Source organism: Podarcis erhardii (genome assembly GCF_964252035.2).
Source record: "Podarcis erhardii genome assembly, chromosome: 4".
NCBI lineage: Eukaryota > Metazoa > Chordata > Lepidosauria > Squamata > Lacertidae > Podarcis > Podarcis erhardii.
The window spans coordinates 27,172,340-27,192,428 of NC_138508.1; the positions used below are offsets into that span (position 1 = coordinate 27,172,340).

Below are 20,089 nucleotides of genomic sequence, written 5' to 3' on the forward strand. Positions count from 1 at the left end.
TCAGAGGGCGAACGTATTGCGCAACCCAAATGCCGCCGTCTCTACTCAGGCAAACTCTAGCGCGCGCTATTTCTCCGCCCCGCCCCGTGGCAGGACGGTGGGCGGGAAGGGACAAATTAAGGATGGCGAGGCTTGGAGGGGTGGGGCTCCAGCGCTACCACGTGGTGCGCCGCCGCTCCAAGCATGGCTGGAGAGGAGGCTGCCGTCGAAGAGGAAGATGCCGCCGCCTCCTCCGATAGGCGCAAGCTCAGCGCTTCTCGCCACCGCCCGCCTCCGGCACTCCTGAGGAAAGCCTTCATTTGCTCCTTCCCGGACTGCGACGCCATTTACAACAGGGCCTGGAAGCTGGACGCGCACCTGTGCCGGCACACGGGAGAGGTCAGTTGGGCGGGACTAAGGGGGGGGGGAAGGAGAGCGGCTATTGGAAGAAAGCGGGTCCGCAAGAGACCAACCGAGGGGCCAGGTGTGCTGACGGGCAGCAAGAGGGAATCGAACCTTAGGGCGCGCGAGCGCGAACGCGGCGGCTGCTATTGGAGCGCGGCCTCCCTCGCATAGCCAATCGAGGGGAAGCGGGCCGTCATTGGCCGGTCGGGGGTGACGCGCTTGTTCGGGGCGGGGCTCTCTAGAGATGACGCGTTTCCGGATAGGGGCAGGAGGGTTTTTTTGAGTGGCTGTCAAAACCTGCAGTGGTGTGTACGGCGCTCACGTGAGATTATCATTAATATACTTTGTGTGTATATATATATCTATATCTATCTATCTATCTATATATATATACACACACACACACACACAGTATATTAATATATATGTATAAATACATACATATATATATTTATACGTTTCCTTTTTCCCTGAGGGGACTCAAGGAGGCTTACAGATAAAAAAACAAAATAACCACTAAAAACATAGACACAACCATTAAGAAAACAATTAAGTATTGATAAAAGTTAAACTATGAAAGGGGGGGCTTACTCCTGAGTAAATGCAAATGAAAATCTCTCAAGAATATTGGCTAACCTTCTAACTACTAAAGGGGTGAAATTGGTCCTAGACAGTGACTGGGGGAGTTTCTGTAACGGGAAGCAGTAGGTCAAACACTTGTGGCGTATTGGACCAAAAGTTAACTCAAGGTACTTTTTTAAAACCTTTGTCAAATGCAAGTCAAATAGATATGCTACATTTGATCATCAGAAAATTGTCCTATGTAAATTAGGGTAATTTGCATAGAGAAAATCTCTGGAAACTTCCAGTTTTTGTTTTTTTAAAAAAGAAATCCACCATCAGCTAAATAGGGTGTTTGGTGTGCAAGAGGAACTGTTTTGGGAAATTGGTAGGATGTATCATATGATGAGTAAAGCAAATAAATTTGTGATATAAAATCAGCTGTCTTTCTCCTTATCAGCTGCCTTTCGTTTGCGATTATGAAGGCTGTGGTAAAGGCTTCACTAGACTCTACCATCTTAAGCGCCATTTTCTTACACACACTGGAGAAAAGCAATTTGTGTAAGTATACTATGGCTGTGGGTGGGGAAGGTGCTGGAACTGTTAGAACAACAAAAATCCGAACAGATGTTAAGATCTGCAGTTTGCAGGTTTGCTGGCACAGGAATAGGACTGGGTGAAGCTGGCAGTTGTATGTTTGCGTAACTAATAGGATTAACATATTTTGTTGAGGTTTGGCTAAATGAAAAACTCCAGCCTTGTGGGTGAAGTGGAGGATATGAAATGAAAAACTTTTAAAACAAGTATGGTTCTGGAACATAGGATTGTCGAGTTGCAGCTCGGCATCCAAGGAAAAATCAGTCTCACACCATAATAGGTTCCGAAATATGGCTGCCCCTAGGGCTCATGCAGCACAGCTTTTATTGTGTGAAATCAGAAAGATACAAAGTACAAGCCAAGCAATTTGTTCTAGCAAGCAGATAAGGACCTTCGCACTAGACCATGCGAGCATCAGGCCATGCCACGTTAGCCAATCATATAGGACAGCACGAGCTGTTCACGCGCTGTTCATGCTCCAAGGATGCTTCTAGCTATGAAATCACCCTGTAACAATAAGAACTTTGCTCATGCTCTCATGTACAAGCAATCATTTTCCCACATATCCCCTTTTTTTGTTTATATTATTAGAGGAAAAGAGGGACCATTAGTCCAAATCGTACACTTCATTGCCTAAGCGTCTACACTTTGCAACATAAATTCCTCTTGTAACCCCTGTGGTGGGCCGTGGTCGGTACCACCATGCAGTGCATTGGGAAATCAAAGAGGGTATGCATTGAATGCAACAACACACCATAATGAAGCCAGCAATACATGCAATTACAATCAATAATATTTTTCTTAACCATAATCCATTAGGTAACCAAGAAGACAACCATTCCCATGGATCAAAACCTTCAGGTGGATTCAAAGGATTATGGGCTATCATTTGTTCCATATGATCAATAGTAGCAGAGATATTGGTCGATTGATCAGTTATATACATGCAGCAATGAGAATGAATTAAGGCACAAATTCCACCTTTAGAAGCAAGGATCACATCTAAAGCATAATGATGTTGAAGAACTACATTTCTTATTTCTGATATTTCTTTGTTAATCATTTTTAAAGCCAAAATGGTGGAATTAAACAAATTTTCTGTCCAGTTTGCCAATTTATGCAAATCACGGTAATTCATGGCTGCACCTAAAGAAGGCAGAAGGGACCTAGAGATGGCCGTCCCTGTATATCGAGAAATAGGTGATAGTACTTCCCTTCTGTTACGCAAACGGACCGCTGGGAGCTTATCTATTTTATATACCAAGGGTACTACTATACCTAACGTGCAGGTACCAGAAAAGGCAGAGGGGATTTCTTTATAGGCACGTGTGCCACAAAATAACCATAAATCAGATTGAAGCAAACATGTAGTTCTGCTGCTCTTTCTCATCCAGTCGAACCAAACATAAAAGTCACTACACGCAGCTTGTTGTTCATAGGTCATGTAAGTTGTGACATTATTAATTAAAACCTTTGGTCTGCCACTCATGGTTGTAACATTAAGAAAACAAGAAGATCCATTAATGTATTCATGTGTCCAATTACAATATGGATAATGACCTAAAAATTTTTTGCTATTGTGATTAAAATGAAAATAATAAGGAGCTAATTCTACAAGCGATAGAAATACAGGAGGTAAACTTATGCGATTGTCCTTCATATTATTGCTAATCTTATATGAAGCATTTATAGGAATACCATGTAATAGAATGCCAGATCTTTTTGATTGAGGAGGGATATGCATACACATCCAACAATCAGAAAGGTTAAGCATAGAAGCAAAATGATTAATGTCTCTAACGTAAGTATTGTTAGTCCAAATCTGATGATAAAGTTCAGGCCTCCTGGCCTTCTGCAAAAAAGCAGCACGACGAAAGCGGCGTTTTACAAAGTTCACGGAGAGGCTCCATCCGTGTGAAGTGGAATTGTGGGGCCACTCAGGACGATGCCATATTGGTTGCTCGGGGGGGCAATAAGGGTGAGAATGGTAAATTATTCCAATAGCTGTTTCCGAGCAACCTGCGTGATATTTCGTGGCTCGATTATTGGCATGTAAAAACCACAAACCAGGAGAAGCCACACAGCCATTCCTGCAGATACAGGAGCCCATTTGCTGTAAATAGGCCTCATGTACTGCTCCGTGCATTGCTGAGCCAAAAATCCAAACCCAACAAAACGTGGTGACACAGATGGGATGGTCGCTATTGGGGGGCAAAACCCAAGCGATGCCGGTCTGACGAGGGCATCCTTCAAAGCCAGGCTCAGTTCCCAAACAAGAGGCGGCAAAACTGTAACGATAAGTGGTAAAAACGGTGGCTTCCCAGGGTGAAGGGGGGCCAACGCGATAGGGTTGAAGATGGCCTTTCAACGTGCCAGGAAACACTGGAACAGCTGTGGAAGGTGACGTTATCCAGGGCACATCAATATGGCGATGTCTCCAACTGCAATGCGGGTTGAGGTCAGGTGAGAGGTCATCACCGGCAAACAGCATAAAATACGGTTTCAAGGTGCTGGTGTCTCCTTGGGCGGAGGAGGTGGAAGAGCGGGGGGTGCTGCAGAATTTGAAGAATGCAGGGGAGTGACAGGAGGAGCCGAAGGGAAAATGTCCGGCGGTTTAGGAGGTAGGTTTGAGGCAGGCAAAGCGGGAGCTGGGAGGGCGGGCGAAGAAGCTGTTGCGGCAGCCAGAAGAATGTTTGAAGGAGTTAAGCACGACATAGCTTTGTAGACGTTACACCAGGCATGCAAAACTTTGACATCAATCTGAGGATGATTTTGAAAGAAGTGTCCAATTTTTTTCCAATCGTCTAACTCCCAATTTCCGTCCTGGGGGAACCAGGGACAGTGAGTGTCCAGGGCTATTATAAGGGACTTAAGGTCAGCTTTCTGAACAGCAAGGTTGTTACTGGCCAAAAGGAATTTAAGGTCTTTAAAAAAATTTTTCTGTGGTGCAGAGAGAGACTTTCCCATGATTGCAAGAGTTGCAAAAAGAGCAGGGAGCACTTACCGGAGGGATCCTTAGGAGGATGAGGGAGGCGCCTTTTGCCCTATCCGGGCGGAGATAAGTGCTGATAAGTCCGTAACGTAGTCCAGAATCACATTCACACGGGAGCTCTCACCGGGGATCCACTACGTGGATGAACGACGCGTCTGCAGCCCTGCCGGGCGAGGTGAGGCTGAACGTTGTAAAACAGCATGAAGTCCGAAAGAAATCACACGGGAGCACTCACCAGGGATCCACTACGTGGATGAACGACGTGTTGGTGAGTGCTGAATAATGAAAAACAACGTGAAGTCCGAAGGCAGTCACACGGGGCACCAATTGTCGAGTTGCAGCTCGGCATCCAAGGAAAAATCAGTCTCACACCATAATAGGTTCCGAAATATGGCTGCCCCTAGGGCTCATGCAGCACAGCTTTTATTGTGTGAAATCAGAAAGATACAAAGTACAAGCCAAGCAATTTGTTCTAGCAAGCAGATAAGGACCTTCGCACTAGACCATGCGAGCATCAGGCCATGCCACGTTAGCCAATCATATAGGACAGCACGAGCTGTTCACGCGCTGTTCATGCTCCAAGGATGCTTCTAGCTATGAAATCACCCTGTAACAATAAGAACTTTGCTCATGCTCTCATGTACAAGCAATCATTTTCCCACATAGGATATTGTAGTTGGGAGGGCCAAAGCCAGCAGGGGCTAGAGAGTATTTAAAGTAGCATCATACACCTTTGAATAAAAACTCTTCACCCTTAATAAACTGATTCTTTGTGGGAAGCCATGGCTATTCAAGTGGTATTATAGTGCTTTAAATGTATAATACAGACGAGGCCTACGTTGAGCCACCCCCTTTTCTTTCTCCTAATGATAACCCCCATTTCTCTCTTCCTGGCACCCATTTTTTCCCTCTCAGCCCAATGACTAGCTTGAGAGGGGAGTGGCATATGGCTCTTTCCAGAGGTGGGAACAGTTTACCCACCACTGTGATATGTTATTCCCCCCCTTCCTCTGTGTGTGTTGTTTCTTTTTACTGAGATGAAGAAACATACTTATGTTAACTGTAATATATTTATTAGAGAAAAACAATTGGGGGGAACCCTGTACTGACTAAAAAGGTGCACTGGTGTGTTTATTTTTAAGATTAATTTATAAAAAAATGTGTGGTGCATCATCTTAGGAGATCTTCCTCCTTTCTTACGCAAGAAGGAATGATTCTTCTAAGATTCTAAGTGTGTGTTGCAATGTATGCCTGCAGCCGCTGAGAACCAATAAAATATTCCCTTTTACCCTCTTAACAATTATTGTTTTATTCATTAGCCAATGTATGCACCTTTAACCAATTAATTTGGCCAATTCAATGATTTGACTAAGGTTTCTTTAGCTGACATCTGGAAAGGCCAGTTGCACTTTCATATTCTTTATAGAGAACATACGCTTGTGTATTTGTAGGTGCAAGGTGGAGGGCTGCAACGAGAGATTTACAACAAAATCAAACTTGAACAAACACATTGGTCGCAAACATTTACAGCATTGTAAGGAATACATAGTAAGTGGCCTTCTTTATTTGCCCAAATAGGCTTCTAATAGGTATAGAAATGAATAATTATAAATAATCCTTTGCTCAGTGTTAGGAAATAATTCATTAAATGTGCTTGACTTATTAACTCTTTTACCAATGTTAGAGCTTAGCCTGTGCATCTAGGTTGTGATTAAGCAGTACAATTATCTGTATACACATGGTCAGCTTTTACCCATTGACAGATATGGCAGGGGGACAAACCCTGTTTACTTGCAGGGTGCTATTTGCTTGTAGCTAGCAGTGGGAGCCCAGTCTGTGCTGGCTGAGGACTCTAACCAAAGCTTTGCTGCATGCTGTGTGCAGGTAAGATACTAGTGTGCATTACTGGATCAAGTGACTACATTAAACCCCAAAAGTCCTGGGTCCTTTCCTCAGCTTTGCCATAGTGATCTTTATGGCATGATGTAAAATTGAGCATATGCTAGTACTTTACGTTAGCCTGCCTCTAACAGTAACTATCTTGATTTTTTCCAAACAGTGTGACTTTGAAGGATGTGGGAAATCCTTTAAAAAACACCAGCAGTTGAAAATTCATCAGTCTGAACACACTGGTGAACCGCCGTTCAAGTAGGTGAATATTCCTGTTTTTTCATGAAAATAAGTAGGGAGGTTTTCAGGGTGCTTGTAGGCAGGAATTTTAAATGGTTGCTCTGAGGAAGATGATGTTTTTATTTAACAGAGCCTAAAGACCAAAATTAAAGGCTAAAATTAAAAGCCCTGGGAGAATAAAAAGGTATTCACTAGGCACTTAAAATAGGATGCCATCTCCAACAAGGCCCTCTTCTTACGCAGCTCTGTGAAGCATCATATATGCTGGCACTGTGAAAATAAAACAAAAGCCGTCATGATCAGTTAGCTGCCATTCAGGACTTGAAAGTGGAAGATGTAACCTAAAAATGTGGCACGTTGCGCTTCCAACCAGAGAACTCTTCTTTCTTGGAGCATCATGTTAATTTGGGGTGGGTGAGTGATGGAAGTAAAGGAAAAGTCCACTTTCACTTACACTGTTTATGAACTGGGATGTTTATTTCTTGTTTTGAGTGTTGTGTGTTTTGTTTTTGTCACGTAGATGCAGTCACGAAGGATGCGAAATGCGCTTTTCCATGCGTGCCCATCTGAAGCGTCATGAGAAGATTCACGAAGGTAAATTATTCCTCTTGCTTCGGCTGTGTAAAACCCAGCGCTGTTGTTGCTTTAATGGCTTGCCTTCAAATATAAGGCTCAAAACTGGAAGTTATGGAAGCAGGTCTGCTGGTTTTGCATCAGTCACAGTGCAGGATGTGTGTCATTTCAATAGCAAATGATATGTAGGGCAGGAGTGTGCAAAAAGTCTTTTTTGAGCCTACATTAGGGCTGACTTCGGGGATGATGCTCCTCTTAAAGGTGGTTTGTAAAAAACCTCTTCCCCATTGACCCCAAGCTGGGTTAACATTTCATTGAGGAATACTATACAAGTCACTGTTAAGAGCAGTACCAGAAACTCAGCTTCAAATTGAGGTAATTTGTTTAGTCTCTCCTTGGACAGCAAGATCTAGACAGAGCATGGTATGAGATGCCCTACAGGAGGGGAAAGATAACCTGTGGATGACAGCTGTGGATGACAGCTCTCACTATCCTATTAAGGACTGCCTTACTCCTTATGTTCGGTCTCGACCACTGAGATCTTCTGATAGGGCACTTTTCATTGGTCCAACATACCTCTGAGGTTCAGCTGGCTTTTACCACGGGCTGAGGCTGTAGTGTGTCAGGCCTTGTCCAGTGGAACTCCTTGCTAGTAGAGGTTCAGCAGGAGTCGTCATTCCTGCTGGTTTTAGATGATTTCCTAAAGACTGAGTTATTCAGACAGGCCTTTCAAACTTGAGGTGCTTTGCCAAAAACCTTTTACTGTTGTGTTTGAAATGGTTAATGTTTTTACTTAATACTGTGCTTTTTATGTTGTATGCTGCCTTGTGATCTATACGAGAGTGTGGTTTGTAAATAAGACAGTCAGTACAGTGGTACCTCAGGTTACATACGGTTCAGGTTACAGACTCCGCTAACCCAGAAATAGTGCTTCAGGTTAAGAACTTTGCTTCAGGATGAGAACAGAAATCGTGTGGCGGCATGGCAGCAGCAGGAGGCCCCATTAGCTAAAGTGGTGCTTCAGGTTAAGAACAGTTTCAGGTTAAGTACGGACCTCCGGAACGAATTAAGTACTTAACCTGGGGTACCATTGGCTGGGGCTGATGGGAGTTGGGAAGCTGCAAGTTCCCCATCCATGCCCTACAGCATGTGGCTTTGCATTTATTTACTTTTATATATATATATATATATATATATATATATATATATATATATATATATATGCTTTCGTAGATTTTCACGGGTACAGGAATGCAGGTTTTGGTGTCCTCGGGTGTCTTCCCGTGTAAAAGTTGGGGTGTCTAGGCGACGTTTCGACGAGGTCTCACTCGTCATCTTCAGGCTGGTGCTTTCGGCTTCTTGTTACTGGAACAGAGCAGGATCTCAGTGTTTGAGTTCCTATAAATACTGTAGAGGGGGTGTGGTGTATAGCCTCCAATGTTCTGGGCAGAGAGGAAGTTCCCAGGCTAGTGTGCCTTTTCTTCTTTTGTTCCTTAATTACTTGAGAGATATCTTGAGTGATTTCTTGAGTGATATCCTGAGTACCACTTAGGTGGGTCATTAGGTGTGGATTAGTTGTTAAAGTCTTTGTGTCTTGACCTCTTGAACTTTGTGAAGAGTTTTCCTGAGAAGATGGCTGTACTGTACTTAGTTGTGCTCTGGCTTGGCTTCGTGTATAGGGGCGAGCTGTGGTTTTGTGGCTTGTGTCAGCCAGATCTGTGTAGGGATTGCAGGGGGGTGCAGCATCCGGAGGTGCCACCATGGATTGGCTACTGGATGGTGTCTGTAATTCATCTGTGGAGAGGGTCTGGGTTTGGGTCTGGTGTGGTTGATTGGTGTTGGCGTTCTGTGTGCCTCTGGATCTGGTGTCAGTTTTTGTGGGGAGGGCTAATTTCCAGATGTCTGGCAAGCGGGATGTGTCGTCACGCTTGTTCATGTTGTGAGGGTGTTTCTCTATCTCGATGGCTTCCATGATTATTCTCTTGTGGTGATGTTCCGTGTTAAAGAGCAATTTGGAATCTGCAAAATTAATTTCGTGTCCTGTTTCTTTCATGTGTTGGAAAAGAGAGGAAGTTTTTTCTTCTTTTTTGACGGCATTCTTGTGTTCTGCGATACGTGCATTTATTCGTCTGTTTGTTTGTCCAATGTACGTGGCTGGGCAGACTTTGCAGGGTATTTCATAGATCCCTTGGTTTTCCAACTGGATTTTATCCTTGGGGTTTCTGAGGATATTGGCTATTTTTTGGTTGGTGCAAAAGGCTGTTTTGATATTGTGTTTATGGAGGATTTTGCTAATTTTATCTGTAGTGCCCTTGATATAATCATTCTCCCAGCAGACAAAGGTAATGCCACAGTGGTGATGAACACATCGGACTACCAAGCAAAACTATCAAATCTACTCCAAGATCCTGCCTACAAACCTATAAAAACAGATCCTACCACCTACCTGGAAAAAACCACCAAATCCAAAATAAAAGCCTCTCCTATCAGTGAAGAAATCCAGCTAAGAATCATCCCCAGAGAAAAATCATCCAGATGCCCCAAACTCTACGGCCTCCCCAAGATACACAAAGAAGGAACACCACTCAGACCAATAGTCAGCTCCATAGGCTCACCTCTACAAAATCTCGCTAAATTTCTCGCCAAGCAACTTCAGCCCTATGCAGAATCCATCTCTTCACACGTACCAAACTCCTTCCAGTTCATAGAAACAATAAAGAAGCAAAACCTACATCCTAATGACCTACTTGTGAGCTTCGATGTTGTATCTCTCTTCACACAAGTGCCCATTAATGAAGCCTTGACAGCTATTCAAAACAAATACAATCCCCCCGAATACATCTTGGACCTGACCAACCACTGCCTAACCAACACGTACTTCATCCACAATGGACAAAGATACAAACAGATAGAAGGAGCACCTATGGGATCACCCCTCTCACCGGTCATCGCAAACCTGTACATGGAACACTTTGAAACCAATGCTTTAGACAAGTCAGAACACAAACCCAAACTTTGGCTCAGATATGTTGACGACACCTTTGTAATTTGGCCACACGGGAAGGAAAAACTGGATAGCTTCCTCACACATCTCAACAACTTACACCCCAAAATACAATTCACTATGGAAATAGAAGCCAACAACCAACTTCCCTTCCTTGACGTCCTAATCTACAAAAAACCTGATGGCTCCCTAGGACACACTATCTACCGGAAAAAAACACACACCAACCGCTACTTACATGCACAATCACACCACCACCCTGCACAAATAAACTCCGTAGCCAAGACTCTCATCTCCAGAACCAAACGCCTGGCTGACAAAGACCACTTGACAACTGAGTTACAGAATCTCTCAAACGTGTTAATTGCCAATGGATACCAGCAAAACAGGATTACGAAGCTAATCCAAAAGGAAACACCCCCCAAAAACCAAGACACAGAAGAAAACAATGGCATGGCCCTCCTTCCTTATATCAAGGGCACTACAGATAAAATTAGCAAAATCCTCCATAAACACAATATCAAAACAGCCTTTTGCACCAACCAAAAAATAGCCAATATCCTCAGAAACCCCAAGGATAAAATCCAGTTGGAAAACCAAGGGATCTATGAAATACCCTGCAAAGTCTGCCCAGCCACGTACATTGGACAAACAAACAGACGAATAAATGCACGTATCGCAGAACACAAGAATGCCGTCAAAAAAGAAGAAAAAACTTCCTCTCTTTTCCAACACATGAAAGAAACAGGACACGAAATTAATTTTGCAGATTCCAAATTGCTCTTTAACACGGAACATCACCACAAGAGAATAATCATGGAAGCCATCGAGATAGAGAAACACCCTCACAACATGAACAAGCGTGACGACACATCCCGCTTGCCAGACATCTGGAAATTAGCCCTCCCCACAAAAACTGACACCAGATCCAGAGGCACACAGAACGCCAACACCAATCAACCACACCAGACCCAAACCCAGACCCTCTCCACAGATGAATTACAGACACCATCCAGTAGCCAATCCATGGTGGCACCTCCGGATGCTGCACCCCCCTGCAATCCCTACACAGATCTGGCTGACACAAGCCACAAAACCACAGCTCGCCCCTATACACGAAGCCAAGCCAGAGCACAACTAAGTACAGTACAGCCATCTTCTCAGGAAAACTCTTCACAAAGTTCAAGAGGTCAAGACACAAAGACTTTAACAACTAATCCACACCTAATGACCCACCTAAGTGGTACTCAGGATATCACTCAAGAAATCACTCAAGATATCTCTCAAGTAATTAAGGAACAAAAGAAGAAAAGGCACACTAGCCTGGGAACTTCCTCTCTGCCCAGAACATTGGAGGCTATACACCACACCCCCTCTACAGTATTTATAGGAACTCAAACACTGAGATCCTGCTCTGTTCCAGTAACAAGAAGCCGAAAGCACCAGCCTGAAGATGACGAGTGAGACCTCGTCGAAACGTCGCCTAGACACCCCAACTTTTACACGGGAAGACACCCGAGGACACCAAAACCTGCATATATATATATATATATATATATATATATATATATATATATTAAAAAGGCTGTTTAAACTGTTTTTCATAATAGGCTATGCATGCAAAAAGGATGGCTGTTCATATGTTGGGAAAACCTGGTCAGAGCTTCTGAAACATATGAGACAAAGTCATGTCGGTAAGTACTATCAGAACTTTTACACGTTGATTCAGCTTGAACGATTTCTAACGTTGGAAGCCCATTATGTACTCTTTTTTTTCAAAAATAGCAATAATTTCTTCTACTAATAATCCTTTCTTGACTTTGTTTGCTTTATAGCAATACAATATGCTGTGCATGCAACTAGTTTCAGATGTGCATTTGTAAGCATGGCTATAATTGTATATCTATACACAAACACCAATTGCATAACTCTCTTCAGTGGGTTAAAAGCCTGTCATGTATACTCTTGACAGTCATTATAATAACCCTAATGCAGGTCAATATTACTCCTTTTCACAGATGGGGGATTTGAGACTTGGGGGGTTGTAGCTTGTTCAAAGCCACCAAGTGTGTTCATTGCAATGATAAGATTAGAACTAGGAACTACTTGGTCCACAGCTCTGGACTTTTGGCCACTCTGCTACAGTATCTCATATGTAGCGTGCAAGGAGTATGTGTGTACAGCTGATAGATGTGAGTAGAAAGCAGTTGAACAGGGATGGGGAACCTTTTCCTTACAGGTCAGACCTGCCAGGGGCCCAATTCAGCCTGCAGTTGTTTTTAGCCATCTACACCCACTTGCCAGTTACCTGACATATGACAGACATGGGGAATCGTTGACCTACCGGATGTTGCTGAAATACAGCTCCCATCATCTTTGGCCATGCTTGCTGGGGTTGCTGTGAGTTGTAGTTTGGCAGCTTCAGCAGAGGGCAAAGATCACTCCAACCTGTCATACAATGTCAGCTGCAGCTGCCCTTTTGTAGGGAGGCTTGCATTTGATGTAATTTAAATTCAGCAGTGAGTGCAAGCCTTGCTGCTTTTCCAGTGGAATTGGGTTCAGCTTAGGTCATATGATATATCAGGTGATTGATGGGTAGATGCAGCCACCCAACAAACATAGCCTGCAGAAGTTTGCCCACTTTTCCATCTGGCCTGCTAGACGGAACTGGTTCCCCACGCCTGCTGTAGCAGAAGGCTGTGAGTGCTTGCTGGATTGTGCAGGTGATACTCTGATATTATATTCTGCTGCTGAAAACAGTATGCACGTAAATTGTTCCTCGTCTTTGAAAAAACAAGAGGTGTCACTGTTTAAATCCTGTTTAGAAATTCTTTTATTTCAGGTTTTACAATGGGTTCCCCCCCCATGCACCCATTTCATTTTCTCTTTCATCTCCAGAACCGATAACCTGCAGTGTGTGTGGCAAAATATTCCGCCGCAAAGATTACCTCAAGTGCCACCAGAAGATCCACGCTGCCGAGAGAGAGGTGCTTAAATGCCCGAGAGAGGGCTGTGGCAGAACGTACACAACCCTGTTCAATCTTCAAAGCCACATTGTCTCATTTCATGAGGCAAGAAGATCGTTCACTTGCGACCACCCTGGCTGTGGGAGAGTCTTTGCCATGAAAGTAGGCGTTCTCAAGTTAACCTTAACGTGCACATTTTTCTTCCTCCTCTCTTGGTCGCCTACGTATAAACTTTTAATTTTTGTTCTTTGCAGCAAAGTCTTGTAAGGCATGGTGTTGTACATGACCCTGACAAGAGAAAGTTGAATTCAAAAGTAAGTCAAAGGTTTCAGTTTGCTCTCCCCATTCAGTTTTAGGAGTGTGAACCCGCTTTGAATTGCAGGGCCTGAGTGGAGGATGTGACAGGTTTATTACTGAACAGGGGTAATCTGAACACGGGGGGGGTCTACATCAGTGTTTACCAAACTTGGGTCTTTGGACTGTAGTTTTTGGACTACAGTTCCCATCATCCTTGACCACTGGTCCTGCAAGCTAGGGATATTGGAAGTTGTAGTCCAAAAGGGGGGGGGGAGTGGGTGACCCAAGTTTGGGAAACTCTGGTCTACATAATGGAACTAGTTTATTGAACTCTTTGCTATTAGCCATTTCTTTGTGTGCTGCTAATAGCTCATAGTGGTTGGCAAATGGGAGCTGATGATTAGGTGATAACTTTAAATGAAATATCCATCAGAGCTTCTTTGTGAAGGTGACCTATATGCACAGGGCTGGGGTGCATATCTACCGGTACATTGGCTTGAAGGACCTTGGAGGTGCAGGGTTGATCTGATGTTTTGTATTGAACCTGCTGGCTTGTAGCGTGCCTGCTCTTTGCCGCCTCCTGCTTACACCTACTTCTGCATTTAAATATCAGAGCAAATATCACAAAAATACTGTTAAGTTGGATCCAGAAATAAGCCAGCTATAAAAGAGGCTGACAGAAACATTTTCTCCCGACCTCGCCCCGTCCTGGAAAATCTCCCAAAGAGAGGGGGGAACTTATTGAAGGGAATATGGGGCAAAGGTTGAGGGGATCCCTGAAAACTGGGCAGAGGCAACTTCCATGAGTAAGATTTCCACTTGTGAAAAGGGCCTCCACCAAAATTTCAGGGATTTCCTCACCCCCAGCGCCAATCCCATTCAATAAAGTCCCCAGGAAACTTAGCAGGGAAGTCAGGGGGAACTAATCTCTGGATCCGGGGCTCTTTTCTGCAAATGGAAACCAAACCTTGAAACTTCTTGCCACTTAGGAAAACAGACAAGAGCGGACAACAACACTTTACCATCATTTCCCAGCTGCCAAGACTGCTGACCACAAAATGTATATGTACTTTTAAAAAAGCTTTATTGCTTATATGTATATCCCCTTCTGTGAACCACAAATCTATGTGTTTCCTTTCAAAGGTTAAAAAGCCACGTCCTAAGCGGAGTTTGGCCTCACATCTGAGTGGATTCATCCCGCCTAAAGCATGTCGAAGAAATGTTTCCTCTGTAGATGAGGCTCTGATCACACCTGAAGCGAGCGCCACGTTGCCTACTGTGGAAACACTGTCCCTTGGCTAGAGTATCAGATGAACGTGGACAATATATTCATGCATATGAAGTTGAAAATGGCTTTATGAAGTAGCCATTACTGGCAAGTCTATGGGGTTTGTAAAGAAAACTGGAGAGACATTCAATTTTTTTTTATAAAAAAAATATTAAATCACTGCTTGAGAGTTTCTGATTCAGTGCTGTCCTTTCTCTTCTCCTTCTCTTCTCCTTTGTTCTTCTCCATTCTTTTGTATTCCTGGATTTCTTTGTTCGACATATGCCTCAATACACACGTGCTCCTTCCTTCTTTGACAGTGCGGGGCTCAGAGAGGTAAGTCGCTTTCCCAGGCATCGTATCCAAAATCTGACCAAAGAATGCCAGCTGAAAAGGAAAAGATGTACTGGCATTATGAATGTATTACCTGAGCCTTTAAAAAAAAAAAAAAAAAAAAAAAAGGTTTAGTGAAAGGACTTGACTGAAGTGTAAAAAAATCAGACAAAGGCTGTTGCTGTAGGAACGTCTACTAAATTAATGTGCAACGAATGCTGTTGGTGGTGAGCAGAAATTCAATCATTTTACAGATTCTGACTTGGGTCAGTTAGAAATGCCTGACGAAGCACAGCCTCCTCCATCTTGTGTGTTAATTTAGTGCACTGGTGAGCACCTTGATTGGGGTTGGAGACTTGCCCATCCCCCATTATGATATTCTCATTATTGTTCTGGCAAGTTCTATTGGGACAGATGCCACTTCACTCTGCATGCTTATTACAAGATAAGTAGTACCCTGTACTGGCTTTGAGGCAGGGATCTCCAGCTCCTGACCCCAGATCTCTTCATAGAGGTCAAAATTAGTTTACCTTCACCCTGATTTCAACAGGAATTACTTTCATATAACTATGCAGCTAAGGATTGTAGCCAACATTAAAACGTAAGCCTGTATTCCTTATGCTGGAATGTGTGGCATTAGACATACTTTAAAGCAGGGATGGGAAACCTGTGGCCCTCCAAGTGCATTGTGGCTAGAGATGTAAAGGCCTTCAAATTTCTAATTGTGGACTACAACTCCCATCATTCATGACGGCTGCCAAGCTAGCTGGAGCAATGGCTATTGGGATACTGCCAGGGAGATGGAGGCATCAGGCCTCCACGTCGTCTTCGGACAATCTCCGGTCTCCAGTTGGAACAGTATCAGTCAATTAGCGACATGAGCCTCAGACACATTCCAAGACTCGTGCACACCCTTTTCAGCAGTCTCCACAACGGAAGATTCAGACAGAAGAGCATATTTACAGCTTTAATTAACGTACGTCAGAACAACGTAGGCTTGCATCCGTGTCGAGGAAAAAGCCAGAACAGCAGCTATATACAAAATGGAAGTTCCCAGCGAGAACAGTGCTGAGAGTAAACAGGCATGTGAGACACAACAATCATGCCCGACTCTTTTAAGGAGGAACGGAACTATATCCTAACAATGGCTACTGGGAGTCATAAGAACATCTGCAGAGTTTCAGGTACCCTAAGAACTTCACTCATCAAGGTTATGGGCACAAAAGAGGGAACTGGCTGTTTGAACTAAAAAACAAAAAAATGCTCCAAATAGTGTTGGCACAAACGTTAAGTCATACTAAAGGTCAGTTCACAATACTGGCCAACTTGACTGTTAGAGGCCCTCCAATGAAAACTTTGGTTGTAACTTACCATATTTTTCTCTCCATCACCCCTCTTTTGCTGCAGTGTAACCCGGACATGATGCTTCTTGTCAATCCACAGCTGAATCTGTTTTATCTTTGTGTCTAAATCGTGCTGCTCAATTGCTGTGGAAAAGGTTATCTCCTTCTGCTGAACAGGGCCTGTTGAAATGATAAGCAAAGAGATTGTTAAGATTTGTTTTAAAGCAGCTGTGCTCCAAACTAGCTCAGATTTAATTATGTATGGGGTTTTTTTATGGGGTTTTTTTGGGGGGGGGGAATCGCAGCATGAATTTCACATGGCAGAAGTATATGAAGTAGCTCCTTATTTACAGAGGCCCAAATATCCTTAAGAGGAAAAGAAATGTACAGAAAATGGTTTTTCCTGCTCTTCCTTGCTCCCAAGTTATTGTTGTTTTAATATGGCTAATAAACTGGCAAAGCATATGCTTTCTTTTTAGAGCATGACTTTGTGTGATGTAGCGATTTGGAACTATGCTCAAGTGGCAATGAAGGAGAGCTCTTTTTTTGTAGTCTTAAGAAGTGTGCCTTCTGCCAATAGTGCTGTAGTTATGATAAAGAACTATGTAGGGCATTAAAATCCCCAAAGCTAGTGGTGGTTCTGGGAACATCTACTTATTCTCTCCCCTCTACTTTCTGCAGTTGTGAACTAAAGCAGTAATATATGAGAGCCTGCAATCTGTTTAAAAAATGGAGCTGTCCCTGCATGAAATCCTGGAGCAGATGCAGATCAGCATATTTCCCATTATTTTGATAACCAACTAGGCTAATAAATATGCATTTAGAAACTGGCTCTTAAAAAATATATGCAGTGAAAAAACAAAGGACTAGAGCCTAATCCATCTTTTAAAAAGCTTTTTAGAATTATGGACTGAATAAGTGCTATACATACCATTTTTAGCGCTAGCTTTCTGCTTATCTCTAAGTCTGAGCCGCTCTTCTAGGATCTGCTGCCCGGACATTAGTCTGTACAGTGGAGGGTCTGCTTTCTCTTTCAGAAGAACAAGCTTCACTGCTCTTTCATCCATGATTCGAATCACATCCGCCCTGTGGATGTTTCCCTGGTTTTCGCCATTCTCATCAATCAGCTGAATAATCCGATGGGGGATTTTCCTCCCAACGCTTTCAATTGTATTTTTGAAACTGGTGGTTCTTTGCTTTGCTTTTAGGTTCCCTTTGGCATCTTCATGAGTACAGAATGCTCGTGTAGGGACAGGCAGAAGTCCTTTTTGAGAATCCCTCTTTATCCAAGTTTCCGAGGCTGTAGTCCTTTTTACTGGTTGCACCAAGAAACTGGCGAAATACTTAGTGATGTGATTCACTTCCTTCCTTCTGGCCTGATCCAACAGTTTCTTTAGGCACAAGCCAGCCATTCTGGATACATGGGGGTGCGGGGATGCCCAGAAACCTAAAATCAATATTTAAAAATGAGAAAACCTTGTGAAATAGAGTTTCATAAACTGCTTTGAGGTTTTATTACAGCTGAGGTATATATGTCTTTTGAAATAAATAAAATAATATTTTTTTAAATGCACTGAAGTTGCTTGCTTATCAAGATATCCTTTCCTATGTAAACACCTGTAAAATTATATTGTATACAAGTTTTAAGGTGCCTAGAAATATCGACATACCCAGGCCTTTGCTGCTGCTTCATTACAATATGTTATTTTTTAAAATTCCTGTCTGTGTTCAGATGTATTGCATCACATTCTCATTAACATATGACAGGATTTATTTTTAACTTGCACACCCCCTTGGAACTGCTGTGGGAGGCAACAGAATGATACCTTAAGGGTATACAACGCTTTCTTATCAGTTGGACCCTGTAGTAGCGGGAGAGAGTGTGCGCACGCCTGCAGTCCGGCCCGCCACAAGGTCTGAGGGACAGTGAACCGACCCCCTGCTTATGCTGACCCCAGCCTTAATAAATATATAACCCTTTGAATGTATTGGAGGTGCATCCCATTGAGTTCAATTGGGACATTATTCCTGGCGAGCGTTTTGCAGCCTAGGGGTGCAATCCTATTCCTACTCACCTCAGAGTAGGCCTGATTGAACTCTGTGGGGTTTCCTTCTGAGCAGACATGCCTAGGATTGCTCTGTAATTAGTTTGCATGAACAAATAATGTGGAATTTTTTTTGCAAAAGCATGAACGGCCAGATTTGATACACGTGTATGTGTGCATATGTATGCATGCGTGTGTAAGAATCTTGCAGCCCTTATGACAATGCCAGAGCATAATGTGTTGGGAGGAGATTTTGCTCTGTAGAGACTGCAGGGGCTACAAATGCACACACCCCTTTCGGAATATCTATGCATGAAACATTTGCCTGGTTAACGAGTGGGCCCAAATTGGAATAGGCCTGCTGAAACAAATGGACCCGTTAAGTCATGCCCATTCATTTTAATGAGTCTTCTCTGAGAAGGCCCTACATTGGATACAAAACAATATTTTTATCATTTTCAAAATTTTCACATTTCCAACTGTCTGCACACCTGCATTTTGCCAGATTATGTTCCACTGAAGGGAGGATGGTTGTGGTCATAAATCAAAGTTTTTCATGCTGCCTATGTGTGGTGCTTTATTGACCAATATTATGCGTGCTTGTTTCTATCAAATGTAGTAATCTGCCATGGTATTGCTTGGCAATGGAGAGTGGGAAAGAAAGAAAACAGGAGATTTATAAAGTGGAAAAAACTGGAGAGGATGAAAAGAAGCAATTTACAGTTCTTGCTCTGGAGTCATCCAGTGAAGCGGGCTGTTTAGGGAAACACAAGAAAGGACTTCATGAAACAGCGTATCATACAATTCTTATAAAAATGCATTGCAATGTGATGTTTGCTCTGTAACTTTGCTTTAGTGGAGTGGTGGCGAACTTGCTGTGGGCCTCTGATCCTGGCTGGATTGCAAGTCCCATGGTTGGAATCCAACAACATCCATTGGGACATTAAAGAAAGACTCATTCAAATGAGCATAATATATCGCAGCAACTGGTGAATGTCAACACTCCTGCTTTCTATCAGCGCATTAGGTCCTCTGCAAATCCTCATGTATCAGGTGCTTGAAAAAGTGTGCATTTCACCCTGTGTGCACGCCAGATATTTTGGGTGGAATCTCATAAAACTGACTGGCAACTTAATGGGGTACAGCAAAAGGCTTTATATACAGTATACACATACAACCCGCTGTACCACGCAAGGCTGCTGGAATTTGGGAGACCTGCCCGTCATCCCAGATGTGGTTTCGACTTCTGGCACTGCGCTCTCTCCAGAAGCGCCCTGTTCTCGCGCGTCCCCATTTGGCGCGAGGGCTCGATCCGAAGCCGCGCCTCGAGGCTCAGCCCTTCTCCGGAGCAGCAAGCGAGAGGTGATCGTTCACTCCGGCCGCGGGTTCAAAGGCCTCCTGCAGGGCGAGCCCCTCGGCTTACCTGTCAGTCCCCCGGGGGCCGTCGGCAGCTCCAGCGCCCAGGAACAGGGGACAGGAAGCCAAACAACCCGTCGGAGGGGAAGAGGAAGGGCTTGCGGAGGAAGCGGGGCGGGGAAAGGCCCAGCCGGTCTTCCGAGAGTGCCTGGCTGGCTGAGCAGGGGAAGGGAAGGGAAGG

General features: G+C 43.7%; 2 protein-coding genes and 1 long non-coding RNA gene across 4 annotated transcripts; 1 reads left to right on the forward strand and 2 right to left on the reverse strand.

Moving 5' to 3' along the window:
- Positions 1 to 90: 90 nt before the first annotated feature.
- Positions 91 to 14,951, forward strand: GTF3A (general transcription factor IIIA). The gene is made up of 9 exons (XM_081860621.1): positions 91 to 378; positions 1,406 to 1,506; positions 5,986 to 6,082; positions 6,594 to 6,682; positions 7,185 to 7,258; positions 11,852 to 11,935; positions 13,140 to 13,369; positions 13,462 to 13,521; positions 14,648 to 14,951. The coding sequence occupies exons 1-9, from the start codon at positions 184 to 186 to the stop codon at positions 14,804 to 14,806; spliced, it is 1,089 nt and encodes a 362-aa protein (XP_081716747.1). The 5' UTR covers positions 91 to 183; the 3' UTR covers positions 14,807 to 14,951.
- On the reverse strand, positions 2,279 to 4,073 carry LOC309341354. Its single transcript, XR_014156256.1, has 2 exons — positions 3,041 to 4,073; positions 2,279 to 2,688 (listed from the first exon to the last, which is right to left on the reverse strand). It is a non-coding gene; the product is annotated as an uncharacterized lncRNA (long non-coding RNA).
- On the reverse strand, positions 14,936 to 20,052 carry MTIF3 (mitochondrial translational initiation factor 3). Of its 2 annotated transcripts, XM_081860797.1 has the most exons (4): positions 19,916 to 20,052; positions 17,379 to 17,894; positions 16,476 to 16,627; positions 14,936 to 15,158 (listed from the first exon to the last, which is right to left on the reverse strand). In XM_081860797.1, exons 2-4 carry the CDS (start codon positions 17,857 to 17,859, stop codon positions 14,949 to 14,951), a joined length of 843 nt encoding a protein of 280 aa, XP_081716923.1. In that variant the 5' UTR covers positions 17,860 to 17,894; positions 19,916 to 20,052; the 3' UTR covers positions 14,936 to 14,948. The 2 variants fall into 2 exon arrangements, with proteins under 2 accessions (XP_081716923.1, XP_081716922.1); XM_081860796.1 differs by lacking the exons at positions 14,936 to 15,158; positions 19,916 to 20,052 and adding an exon at positions 19,680 to 19,826 and having other exon boundaries at positions 16,359 to 16,627.
- Positions 20,053 to 20,089: the final 37 nt, after the last annotated feature.